General features: G+C 45.8%; 1 protein-coding gene across 1 annotated transcript in view; it reads left to right on the top strand.

The window, feature by feature from the left end:
• Nucleotides 1-11,404, top strand: part of FER1L6 (fer-1 like family member 6) — a 152,581-nt gene extending 141,177 nt beyond the window's left edge. The window contains exons 38-41 of the mRNA XM_060243113.1: nucleotides 4,462-4,703; nucleotides 5,751-5,914; nucleotides 10,154-10,254; nucleotides 10,929-11,404. Coding sequence (XP_060099096.1) covers nucleotides 4,462-4,703; nucleotides 5,751-5,914; nucleotides 10,154-10,254; nucleotides 10,929-11,115 — 694 coding nt within the window. The 3' untranslated portion in view covers nucleotides 11,116-11,404. The remainder of the gene's footprint in view (nucleotides 1-4,461; nucleotides 4,704-5,750; nucleotides 5,915-10,153; nucleotides 10,255-10,928) is intronic.
• The last annotated feature ends 2,312 nt before the right edge of the window (nucleotides 11,405-13,716 follow it).

Here is a 13,716-nt window from a genome sequence, read left to right as displayed (position 1 = left end):
GCAGGCGATAATCGGCAGAAATATGAAAGGAAAAAGCATTCTGGTCACAGCAAAACTGAGCTGTATTTCCTCTGGAAAGAAGCTGTTTTCTGGAATTTAAAAATAACGCAGTCACTGTTCTGGGCCTTGCAGGGCACTTCCTGGTTCAAGACTGAACCTCCCAAAATTGTGGTGGATCCTCAAATTTATTCCTGTTTTGTGACTCTGGGTCTAGCAAACTTCAGAATATCAGAACAAAGTTTGAGTCCCGTAGTTAAGACCAACAAAGTTTTTAATTCTGGGTATAAGCTTTCGTGTGCATGCACACTTCTTCAGATACACCCAGAATTAAACTTTGTTGGTCTTAAATAGGGCTTTTTTGCAGAAAAAAAGCCCAGCAGGAACTCATTTGCATATTAGGCCACACCCTGGCATCACTATTGTTCCACACAGGGCTCTTTTTGTAGAAAAAGCCCAGCAGGAACTCATTTGTATATTAGGCCACACCCCCAATGCCAAGCCAGCCAGAACTGTGTTCCTGCTCAAAAAAAGCCAGTGCAATGACGTCACTTCTAGGTGACGTCATTGCATTGGCTACATCGACATCTTAAAGGTGTCGCTGGACTCAAGTTTTGTTCTATTGCTTCAGGCCACCCACCTGAATCTATTTTCAGAATATTGATACACCACTTTTATTTTTAAAATATTGTTACCAATATACTGCTCAGTTCCTCAGTTTAAATTGAAGTTTTTCACTCTATTCCATGAGCAGAAGTCAAGAAGCAAAGGATTTAAACTAGAGGAATGTAGGCTGGATACCACACTACACAGTACGCTGCAATAGTGGTTTTCAACCTGTGCATCATCAACTTGAAGTGGGTTGTGGATTGTCGATTGGGCACAGGGACCTGTAAAGCCACCACTTTTTGGAAACATCTGTTGCTAGTGCGCATGCATAGACAGTAGGGCTGCCAAGCCCCCAGTCATGGCGGGGATTCCCCCGCCCCGGAAGTTCCCAACTTGCTGGCCCACATTGGGCCGGCAGGGGGAACTTCCCCCGATGTCACCAGCACAATGACATCACCCAGAAGTGATGTCATTGTGCCAGCGACATTGTGCAATGACCGCTCTAGGTGATTTCAGGAAAACTCTATGGTTTTCCCGAATGCTCTAGCCATTTGGGAGGAAAAACTCTATGGCAGGGGTGGCCAACGGTAGCTCTCCAGCTGTTTTTTGCTTACAACTTTCCATCAGCTCCAGCAATAGGTACCATAGAGTTTTTCTCTCCCAAATGGCTAGAGCATCCGGGAAAACCATAGATTTTTTTCCGGAATCGCCTAGATTGGTCACCGTGAAACGTCACCGGCGCGATGATGTCACTTCTGGGTGATGTCATCGTGCTGCACACATTGGCGCACACATGAGGAGAGTCCCCCAATGGGGGCTTAAAGGTACTTGGCAACCCTAACAGACAGCAAGGGTGCCACACCTCCTGCCACTCTTCACACGCATACTGAGAGGAGCAGCAGGACAAAACAAAGCTGTGCAAAGAATTGCTTTTCTCTCCCTCCCTGCCAAAACTCTCCCTTGTCTTCTGTAGTCAGCCCAGCCTGACTATACCCACCCCTGCCAGACAATCTTTCAGCAGCACAGTGTGCAATTTGCCATGTGGAGCCCCTTCCTCTGATAAAACCTAGGCTGATACTCTTCCTGTGATTCTGGTGGCACATCACTTCCTGTCACATGTTTGCTGCTCAGTAGTGTTGGAATTATGTATCTGTTCTGCATGTCCATTGCAATGTTCTAAAGCTCCAGTCATTATAGAGTTAATACTGTACCTGATTCCTATTGTTTGCATGAACTAGGAAGAAGATCCTGGCTCACTGCCAATCAAGAGATAATGTGGGAAAGCTTGTTTGTTTGGCTAGTTAGTCAGGTGACTCCTTTGTCTAGTCAGCCTAAAGGTCAAGAAGAATCAGGAAGTCTCTCTCAGTCTTAGCCATGTTTTCTTTGTGTTAAGATGTAGGGATTAGTGCTTTATTTTCCTCTCCCAGTACCCCATTCCCTTGTAGTAATAAATATATTTTGCTTTCATATTAAATGCCTCTCAAATGTTATTTTGATCCAGCAATCAGGGCTTTTTTGCAGAAAAAGTCCAGCAGGAACTCATTTGCATATTAGGTCACACCCTCTGACATGACCATTGTTTCACACAGGGCTTCTTTGTAGAAAAAGCCCAGCAGGCACTCATTTGCATATTAGGCCACACCCTCTGACATCACCATTGTTTTACACAGGGCTTTTTGTAGAAAAAGCCCAGCAGGGACTTATTTGAATATTAGGTAACACCCCCTGGTGTCAAGTCAGCCAGAACTGCATTCCTGTGTGTTCCTGCTCAAAAAAAGCCCTGCCAGCAATCCATCAAACTGTTTGAGATACGGAAATTGAATTTCAAACAGAAAATTCCCTGTCAAGTAGGTCACATGCCACCAGCTGAGAGTTAAGGGTGAGTCTCGTGTCCAGATAGGTTGATGACCACTGCCCTAGAACTGCCCCTCACAACTTGGAATTGTTAAGCCCAAACACTCACCAGCCATATATAACAGATCTTAAGGGACTGAATCAGACTCCTCTTTTGTCTGCCTGCATGGGGATCAAACATTGCCAAGATTCTGGAAGATCTGTTTGTGTACTTAGAGGGCATTTTTATGCTAAAAAGCAGACACGAGAGGCCTAAAGTCAGATCCAGATTGTGTAGCGACCTCCCTACCCCAGAGGTCCCTGCTCTTTGTTCCACTGAGTGAAACATACAAGTTTCCTATGTGTTTCCACCAAAGCATTGGAGGGTGGTAGAATTACGGCTTAGAAGATGGCACTGCAGGAAGAGTTAGACCTAGGGTTGCCAGGGATTGGGCAGGGTAGGGTTGCAGTTCTCCTGGGATTACGACTGATCTTCAGGTGACGGAGATCAGTTCCCCTGGTGAAAATGACTGCCTTGGAGGGTGAACTTTATGTCCCTTTGAAGTCCCTCCCCTAGAGCCAGTTCGGTGTAGTGGTTAAGTGTGCGGACTCTTATTTGGGAGAACCGGGTTTGATTCCCCACTCCTCCACTTGCACCTGCTAGCATGGCCTTGGGTCAGCCATAGCTCTGGCAGAGGTTGTCCTTGAAAGGGCAGCTGCTGTGAGAGCCCTCTCCAGCCCCACCCACCTCACAGGGTGTCTGTTGTGGGGGAGGAAGGTAAAGAAGATTGTGAGCTGCTCTGAGACTCTTCGGAGTGGAAGGCGGGATATAAATCCAATATCTTCTATCTTCATCTTCTATCCAAACTTCACCCTCAGGCTCCACTTCAAAAATCTCCAGGCATTTCCCAATCCAGAACTGGCTGCTCTAGTTAAAACCCTCTCCCTATCCATGCCATGGCCCTGTAAAAAAAAAGATATGGAAGGTACAGTTAGTCCTACCGGTTGGACTGTAGGACCTTGAAAACAGGGTGCTTGTGAGATTGTCAGTGTATTATGCTGGGGAGGAGGAGAGTAGCATGAAGTTGCTTTGCAAGTGGGTCTTGCACCATGCACTGTGGCTGCGATAACGCACACTAAGGCCGTTTTCCCACTTACCTTACCCCGGAGCCACGTCCCTCTTCACCGCGCTGCGTCTGCGCGGATTTCGCACAAACTGCTGCGCAGCACCAGGAAGAGCCGCGTAGTCCCGGGGCTTTTGCGTCGCAAATGTAAACTGCTTTTTGGCGGTTTACATTTGCGACGCAAAAGCCCCGGGACTACGCGGCTCTTCCTGGTGCTGCGCAGCAGTTTGTGCGAAATCCGCGCAGACGCAGCGCGGTGAAGAGGGACGTCGCTCCGGGGTAAGGTAAGTGGGAAAATGGCCTAAATAATACAATTTTAAAACCACTTCTAATGCACTTTCCAACTGGATTTTGCCAGTTAACACGGTAAAATCCAGTTGGAAAGTGCACTGAAAGTGGATTGAAAGTGCATTGATTAATGTATGTGATCGTAGCCTAAATTTAAAAGCAGACCCGCACTTTGAAAAATTTGAGAAATTATTGGTTTAGGCCAGGGGTCCTCAAACTTTTTAAATAGGGGGCCAGTTCACTGTCCCTCAGACTGTTGGAGGGCCGGACTGCCGTTACTGTACAAGGCCACGGGCCGTCAGTTCTCCGTCTTCTGCATCTCTCTCCCTTCCCCACACCACACACCCCGGCCTGGGAACTCACCTCACCTCAGTATCACCTCACACTCTGTCTCCACCGCCTCAGCCCAGTGCCGGAAGTGTGCATTGCTAACGCAGTCTGATTTTGCCATAACCCGGCGGGCCTCATAAACGTCCTCAGCGGGCCGCATCTGGCCCGCGGGCCATAGTTTGAGGACCCCTGGTTTAGGCCTTAGAGCTATCCTCCTGTTTGCTGGATTAATTTATCCAGTGGGGGTTCTTAATCTCTTTGATTCTCTTGCATTGAAAAGGTGGCTGAAAGGCTTGGAAGATGACCGCCAGGAGACCGACGTGCATTACAACTCTTTGACTGGAGAAGGGAACTTCAACTGGCGTTTTGTCTTTCCATTCCATTATCTCCCCGCTGAGAAGCACATGGTTGTCTGTAAGAGAGAGAACATATTTTCCTTGGACAAGACAGAGCGCAAAATACCAGCAGAATTGGTGCTTCAGGTCTGGGACTTTGAAAGGCTTTCTTCTGATGATTTCTTGGGTAAGGCCTGGTCTGGACAAGCAGAATTATTTCACTTTGCACAAAGGGCCACAGGAAACTGGCAGAACATTTTTTTCTGATGCCAGATTATGTGGTGAAAGAATGGGAAACGCTAAGGTCAGAGATGAAATACTGAGGTGGAATTTGGGCTGCCCTGAACTAAAAGAAAAGGCAGGATATAATAATAAATATACAACTGTCCCACAACAGTGTGGTGTTAGGGCTGCCAGATCCCCCTTGGCTACGGGTGGGGATTGGGTGGGGTATGGTTGCCAGCTCCAGGTTGGGAAACTCCTGTAGATTTGGGGGTGGAGTCTGGGATGGACAGATACCTCGATGGGGTACAATGCCACAGGGTCCCCCCTCCAAAGCATCCATGTTCTCCAGGGAAACTGATCTCTGTAGTCTGGAGATGAGCTGTAATTCCAGGAGATCCCCAGGTCTCACCTGGAGGCTGGCATCCCTGTGAGGTGTAGTGGTTAAGAGCAGTGGATTGAACATGGGTTGAAATCCTCACTGTACCACACAACTCATTGAGTGACAGTAGGCTCATGATTCTCCCTCAGCCTAACCTACCTTACAGAGCTGTTGTGAGGGCAAAAGGAGGTGTGCTCCCTGAGCTTCTTGGAAGAAGGACAGGATTTTTAAAAGATTACTCATCTGCCACATTTTTTAATCCTACTTTTTCCTCCAAAGAACTCAGGGTGTAAGTGGTTCTTCCCACCTCCATTTTGTCCTCACAACAAACCTGTGAGGAAAGTTAGGCTGAGAGAGAGTGAAGGCCCAAGGTCACCCTGTAAGTTCCGTGCAGAAGTACACACCATCATTTCTACAGTGGTATCCTAAGTGGAAGTATGGGCATTGCTGCGCCATCCTAAACCCACCATCTTTGCACTCATTAGAGAAAGCAATATATATGCTCTTCTTAATAAGAACTCAGCCCTCAGAGCTTGTCTAAGTTTGTCTGAGCCAGAAGATATTGTTCAAACCATGTTTTGTTCATTCAGTCTCTCAGCGATGTGGGATTTCATTTGTATTTCCTCTCAGGCTCCCTCGAAATGAACCTGAATGGCTTCCCCCGAGCTGCCAAGACTGCCAAGCGCTGTGACATCAGCATGGTCACTGAAATAAGTGAGGAGAACAAGATTTCCATATTTCAGCAGAAGCGCGTCCGAGGCTGGTGGCCGTTCATCAAAGCCGGGGAACTCACGGTAAACCATCAAAGACAGCTTGCTGTGCCTTTAGCTGATGCGACTGGTGGGTGCTTTTAAAAGCAGGAATAACATGAAGTTTCAAATATCACCAGGTTAACTACAGAACTGTTCAACTTATGAATCCAAATTCCATCTCTCTCCCTGCAATTCTGGGTCTTCTTTTTCCCCTCATCTGGCTTGTGGTTGCAGGAACTGTGTTCCTTTGAGGCCTAGTTTCTTCTCACCAATGTAGTGAACCTGTGTTTGAGCTGTACCACTTTGTAATTCACGAGTTCAGATGATCCATTCAAAAAACATACCTGTATGTAGAAAAACAGCATGCCAAGGAGAAGTAGAGGTTTCTATGCCAAGGGAATGATCTGTATGGAGTTTCTGTCTCCCTTACTGAAAGTCTTCAAATACAAAAGACCGTGCAGCCCTCTGTCAAGAATGCAGTTGGAAGGAATCTCCAGGGTCATCTAGTCCAACCCCTTGCACAATGCAGGAAATTCACAAATACTTCCCCAGACACATATATCTCCAGTGACCCTTGCTTCATGCCCAGAAGATGGCAAAAAAAACCCCCTCCAGGATCCCTGGATAGACTGGCTTGGAGAAAAATTGTTGACTGGCCCCAAAGTGTCAATCAGTATTTCCCTGGGCATGTAAGAAAGGGCCACAAGAACTCAGCACTGACACAGCCCTCCCTCTCATGATCTGCCTAAGTGCACAGAATCAGCATTGCTGTCAAATGGCCATCTAGCCTCCATTTAAAAACCTCCAAAGAAGGAGAGCCAACCACCTCTAGCTCTCTAGCTCCAGACTTCCTACACTCAGGAGGGATTGAGCTAGACCAGGGGTGGCCAAGCTTGCTCAACGTAAGAGCCACATAGAATAAACTTCAGATGTTTGAGAGTGTGAGACATGAATGTCAGATGTTTGAAGGAGGGAGGGAGGGAAGGAAGGAAGGCAAATAGATGGGGAGAAAGAGGTGGAAAGAAAGCAACTTGTAACTGAAAGCATTCTCCAAACTGCTGGTTAGCTTAGCTTGGATAAGTGATTTAAAGTGGCAAATGCCTTCTCCAAGCTGGCCAATGGAGTGGTAGGGCCTTGAGAGCCACACAACATGTGTGAAAGAGAGCCACAGTTTGGCCACTCATGGGCTAGACTGTCTATAAAGATCCTTCCAACTTCCCAAGGAAGCATATTTCTAGGGTGCAGGGAGTGCATTTCAGAGTAAGCCTGATATGAGACAACCCCAACTTTAATGACCTGATTGATATAAGTTTTAGAGGGTAGCCATGTTGGTCTGCAGTAGCACAATAGATTTGTGTCCGCTACCACCTTGGAGAGCAACAAGATTTTTGAGGTATGACCATCCAAGCATCAAAGCCCCCAGATAGCTGATGAAGGGAGTTTTGACTCTCGGAAGCTCATACTCCAAAAATCCTGTCAGTCTTTAAGGTGTTACTGGACTCAAATTTTGTTTATTGTTTTTTGCATCTCCTCAGAACTGAGTAAACTCAGTTTTGGAGGCAGGATTATGGAATATCAAAGAGCAATGATAATTTCTGAAGGATCTCTTCTTTTACAGGCAGGGAGAAAATAGTGGGGGGAAATGATGGTTTCCTGAGGCATCAGTTTCATACTTAAAACCACGTGATATATAATTTCCCGACTCCTCTTCTCACTTCACAATCTCCTACTGTTTAATTGTCTTCTCATTAATTCAAGGGAGTTGTCTTTTAAAAAATGTCAAAGATCTCCTTGTTTTAATTAAGCTGCAAGAGGAGGTAGTCAGCCAGTAGCAACATGTGGATTCCCAAACTCTGTGGAAATGTTGTGGGATTTCAGCTCTCATGTCGGCATAATTTTAACTATAATGATCATTTGGAGAAAACCCTAAAAGTTGGTTGAGTCACAGGTGTGTTACACATTCTGCCATTGCCATTAATATGGCCCCAAGAAGGGAAATTGGGAGTGTAATGCTGAGGAGAGGCTGGAGTGTCTCTTCTATCCCTGTGTTGTTTTCCCACTTGATAATTCACCCTCCCTCAATCCCTCACTGCTTGAAGCTTTAGGAGGCAGCTGAAGACCTTCAGGTAATTCACCCTCCCCTAGTACCTCACTGCTTGAAGCTTTAGGAGGCAGCTGAAGTCCTTCAGGTAATTCACCCTCCCCTAGTTCCTCACTGCTTGAAGCTTTAGGAGGCAGCTGAAGACCTTCAGGTAATTCACCTTCCCTTAGTTCCTCACTGCTTGAAGCTTTAGGAGGCAGCTGAAGACCTTCAGGTAATTCACCCTCCCCTAGTACCTCACTGCTTGAAGCTTTAGGAGGCAGCTGAAGTCCTTCAGGTAATTCACCCTCCCTTTGTTCCTCACTGCTTGATGCTTTAGGAGGCAGCTGAAGTCCTTCAGGAGGCAGCTGAAGACTATTTTAGTGAGGACTGAATTTGGTTAAGTTTAGTACCAGTCCTCCTGAGCAATGCTCCCTCTAAGCTGTGGAGTCTTGTGAGCAAAAATTCTACTTCATGAGCTACTGGCTTAAAAGTTGTGAACTACTGCATAAATTAAATTTGCTCTGGGGCCATTTTTCCTGAGCTAAGACAAAACGTGTGAGCCAAAGACTAAAAATCTACGAGCTAGCTCATGCCAACTCAGCTTAGAGGGAACAGTGGTCCTGAGTAGTGATTTCAAATGTTGGTTTCATATTTTTAATGCATTTTTATCTGTGCTTGTAAGCTGCCTTGAGCTCCTTAAGGAGGAAAGGTGGGTAATAAATATTTTAAATAAATATTAACGTAATAACCATGTCATGCAGTGCAATTGGGATTTTGCACATGTGCATTCTCCCACAGCCCATGAATGTGTGAAGTTGCTTTATACTGAATTAGACCACTGGGCCATCAAGGTCAGTATTGTCTGCTCAGATTAGCAGCGGATCTCCAGGGTCTCAAAGGTCTCCCAGCACCTGCTACTTGATCCTTTCAACTGGGGCTGCCAGGGACTAAACCTGGAACCTTCTACATGCCAAGCAGAGGCTCTACCACTGAGCTTTGATGCAGAATTGAATTATGTTACCTTGTCTCCTGTCCTTGTTGCGTAACTGCTCTACTTACCAGACAAGAATTTAAACAGACAATTAAACCAGATGCAAGACATTATCAATCGCCATCAGTAAATGCTGGGTTTTAATAAAATCCTACCCTTTGGTGTTTGTCTTAGTCCTTCGCAGGAGTGGCTAAACTTGCTTAACGTAAGAGCCACATAGAAAAAACATCAGATGCTCGAGAGCTACAAGACATGAACATCAAAAGTTTGAAAGTCGGTAGGCAGGAACAAAATAGATGGAGAGGGAGGGAGGGAGGGAGAGTTGGAAAGAAAGCAACTTTAACTTTAAATGCATTCTCCAAGCTGCAGGCTGATTTGGCTTGGAAGAGTAACTTAAAGAGAGAAATGCCTTCTCCAAGCCAGCTGACAAGGCAGTGGGAACTTCAAGAGCCACACAATATTATGTGTGAAAGAGTCACATGTGGCTCCTGAGCCACAGTTTGACCACCCCTGGTCATAAGAACATAAGAACCAACGGCCCCTCAGGCCAACGGCCCATCAAGTCCAACACTCTGTGTCACACAGTGGCAAAAAATTTTATATACACACATACACTGTGGCTAATAGCCACTGATGGACCTGTGCTCCATATTTTTATCTAAACCCCTCTTGAAGGTGGCTATACTTGTGGCCGCCACCACCTCCTGTGGCAGTGAATTCCACATGTTAATCACCCTTTGGGTGAAGAAATACTTCCTTTTATCCGTTTTAACCTTTCTGCTCAGCAATTTCATCGAATGCCCATGAGTTCTTGTATTGTGAGAAAGGGAGAAAGGTCCTTAATGATCCTAATAGCTGCTGACCAGTTTGAACTGGCAGCAGCTTTGCACATACACAGTTTTGATCAGGCTCAAAGTGGTGTACAACAAATGGAGGACAGAGGCACAATATAAGCTGCTAAAGACAGAGCATAATTGAAATGAATAAATTTGTTTTATTGAATTCCACAGAGGTGGGATATAGATTTAATAAGTAACAGCTAAGTGTTTTATCCTCAGTAAATACAAAGCTGTATTTTATGAGCCAAGTTATTTAGCCATCTTGCCCTCTGGTCCGTATTTTAATGAATAATTCATAAACATTAGTTGGCAAAGAACCTTTTACATTTAGATTCTAGCCACTAAAATGGACTCTCTTCTCAACCTAGGGCAAAGTAGAAGCAGAATTTCATCTAGTCACAGCTGAGGAGGCTGAGAAGAACCCAGTGGGTAAGGCCCGGAAGGAGCCGGAACCTTTAGAAAAGCCAAAGTAAGTCAAGTTGCCACCCTGTCCGGTTTTTCATCTGTACAGTACAGGAACTGAAGAAGTATGTTTGGCATCCAGGATTGATTTTCCTCAGATATAAGAATGACTGCGGAGGAGGGAATAGGTAGTTTGAGATGCTGGCTTGTATTTTACCACTCCCCTCAGCAACATCTGAAACCTTCCTCCTGCCTGTGAAGCCTTCCTTCAACAGAAGTGGTTCTTCTGCTAGGGAAAGAACAGCTTCCATGGGAGAAAGTCTCCTTGGGCGGTAGAAAGGCTCCAAACTTTGCTGAGTAGTAGGCTTGCCATTCCCCCGGTGGGGGGAGGGAACCTCCCATCCCCAGCTCTTATCCCCTGTTTTAAAAACTGGCAATGTCACACTTCCTATGACATAGGGTTGCTCTAGGAATCTGGAAATTCTATGATTTAACCATAGATTCCTAGAGCTACCCTATGTCACTTGTGGGTTTTCACCAGAAATGATGTTGTGGTACACGTGTCCATGCCCTCAACCCTTCCATTGGTGGTAGTGTAGTAGAATAAGGGGGGAAATACAAAACACATTTCCTATTTCAATGACAGCAACTTGCAGAAGTTTAAAATGAGAACATACTTACTTGCAGCTAGGCATCTTACAAAAATGTGCTTTCTCCCTCTCTCTCCCTCTCTTACTCTAGCCGGCCTGACACCTCCTTCTCCTGGTTTGTCAACCCTTTCAAGTGTCTGTATCATCTCATCTGGAGGAATTACAAGAAGTACATCATCATCGGACTGATTCTGATTATCCTGATCATATTCCTAGTGCTTTTCATCTACACCCTACCTGGGGCCATCAGTCGCAGGATTGTGGTGGGGTCAACTTAGGAGATGGTTATCTCTCAGGCACGGCAGTAGAGGTTCAGCTAAGAAACAAAAACAAAAGGTCTTCTTTTTTGCCCATTCTCTGCATAAGAACTGAAAAATACTGGAATGAACTGATAACGTATTACCACTCAACCCCGGTGATATCCTCTTTGTGAGCCAAACCAGACAAAATGACAGCAGGTCCCTGTGTTTGAAATCCAGATTTGGCTCAGTTTTGCGTAAAAGCAAAGTGGGTTCAGTTTTAACAACAAATAGAATATGTGGATTGGGATGTCTGTGCCCAATTCTCCTCCACCTGTGTCTTTACTTCCCTGCAATCCATCCCACCCCCCCACCCCCCGATCAAGAAGCAGTGTGCCTGGTTGACAGAAAAAATAGAAGGGGGCTGTCAGGAGATGTGAGGGGTGAGGTTCTTTAATCCTCACTCGCACACCCCTTTTGCCTTTTAGCTCAGGATCTCTACCCCTTCTTCCTATGTGACTGCGGCAAAGTTTAAGTTTAAACTCATGGATGTGCTATCACCTGCAGAACCAGACCTAAAGGCACAATTCTATATTCACCACCTTAACATTTTGAAGTGAGATGTTGCATTCAAAGATAAGGAATACACAGAGCTAACCCTGCCGCTAGGCAAACTAGGTGATTGCCTAGGGTGCCAGCCTTTTGGGGCCACCAAATTGGACACCCCCGTGTGACTTGGTGACTTTATCAGTCTGGGGGGGGGGGGGGCTGCATCAGAAGTTAGCCTTTTCTAGGGAGCCAGACAGTCTAGGTCAGGCCCTGGGAATACATGAATGCCCTTATTCCATTCTGGAACAGATCCAGGCCTGTTTGAATTGCTTTGTCCTGCACATATATAAGAGAATAATCTGATCCAGTTATTTCTGTACGAAAATCTGAGGCCTGGCACATGGGAAAAAAACCACATCGGAGTGCCAGACCACAGACCTCTCTGCGGCTTTCATAACCCAAGCGTACCCAAGTCAGGCATCCAGGAAGACCTCCATGTCTTAATTTACAGATACTCCCTGTCCCAGAGTCCATGAAAAGCCATTGTGACTGGACTTAAACATTCAGCGTCACAGGAAATTACTCCCTTTGGCAGCATAGGTAGCCCAGACTAGGCTGATTCCAACAGAGAAGCTAAGCAGGGCTGACCTTTGTTAGTACTTGGTTGGGAGATGGCCAAGAAAGACTGGATATACTATGCAAAAGAAGGCAATGGCAAACCATGTCTGTTTGGTGTAGTGATTAAGTGCATGGACTCTAGGAGAACTGGGTTTGATTCCCCACTCCTCCACTTGCAGCTGCTGGAATGGCCTTGGGTCAGCCATGGCTCTCGCAGAACTGTTCTTGAAAAGGCAGCTTCTGGGAGAGCTCTCTCAGCCCCACCTACCTTACAGGGTGTATGTTGTGGGGGAGGAGGATAAAGGATATTATGACTGATCTGAGACTCTGAGATGCAGAGCATAGGGTGGGATATAAATCCAATATCATCCTCCTCCTCCTTCTCCTCCTCCTCCTCTTGCCTGGAAAACCCCAAAATGGGCTTTGCAGCTTGACAGCTTACTTTCCCTTTTTACCATCCATCAGAAAAAAAATATGATGCATGTATCTTTTCCCTGGTTCACCACCATTTTTTCATACATGCAGGAGCTGCGTGCGCAGATTGCACACCCTGTGTGAAGGGTTTCCCAGTTCACTCCCAACAAAGAGGAGAGCTCTAGGAATAAAAATGATGAATGGGAAACTCTGCGCACGTAGGAGTTCCAGCGAGCCTCCAGGGCATACAAAGAACTCCATTCCCAGGGGTGCTGGATGAAGCCCAATGGAAATGGAATTTGTTGAAGTTATGTCAGAATCATAGGGTATTGTACCAGTTGCTTGTATCTTAGGGCCTAATTAGAGGATTCAGTTGAGACAGCTCAGAGAGAGCTCCTCCAACTTGACTTGCAGATATACGTAATGTTGGGGCAATAACAATTCAAAGAATGTCAGAGCGCTATTCAGCTCAGGACCATGGTGGGAGGGGAGGAAGAACCAGCTTTCCCTACCATGCCATTTTCTCAATCTAAAACAACTGCAAGCCACCACCCTGCTCCACATCTAGTCAAAGCCCAACTTGTGTCATATGTATTATCTAGTTAAGCCCTTAGCAATTTCAGTGCAAACTGAGCACCCATGACTTCCTCAAGACCACAAGTAGCCATAGGCAGGGCTTTTTTTTTAAAGCAGGAACTCCTTTGCATATTGGGCCACACACCCATGATGCAGCCAATCTTGGAGCTTACAGTAGGTCCTGCTACAAAAAAAGCCCTGGCCATAGCATACTCCGGAGAATGCAATCTACATGTGGAAAAGGGCTATCATTGTTCCCTGTAAGCTGTAGAGTCTTGTGAGCAAAAATTCTACTTTGTGAGCTACTGGAATTAAAGTTGTGAGCTACTGCATAAATTAGTTTGCTCTAGGGCCATTTTTCCTGAGCTGAGACAAAAAAATGTGTGAGCTGGAAGCTAAAAAATTGTGAGCTAGCTCACACTAACTCAGCTTAGAGGGAACACTGGCGATCACATTTTGATTATCTATATATGCAAATGTTTA

The sequence above is a fragment of the Heteronotia binoei genome, chromosome 7 (assembly GCF_032191835.1).
Source record: "Heteronotia binoei isolate CCM8104 ecotype False Entrance Well chromosome 7, APGP_CSIRO_Hbin_v1, whole genome shotgun sequence".
Taxonomy (NCBI): domain Eukaryota; kingdom Metazoa; phylum Chordata; class Lepidosauria; order Squamata; family Gekkonidae; genus Heteronotia; species Heteronotia binoei.
The sequence above is the reverse complement of the archived record's forward strand: the minus strand, read 5'-3'. Positions and strand labels throughout refer to the sequence as shown.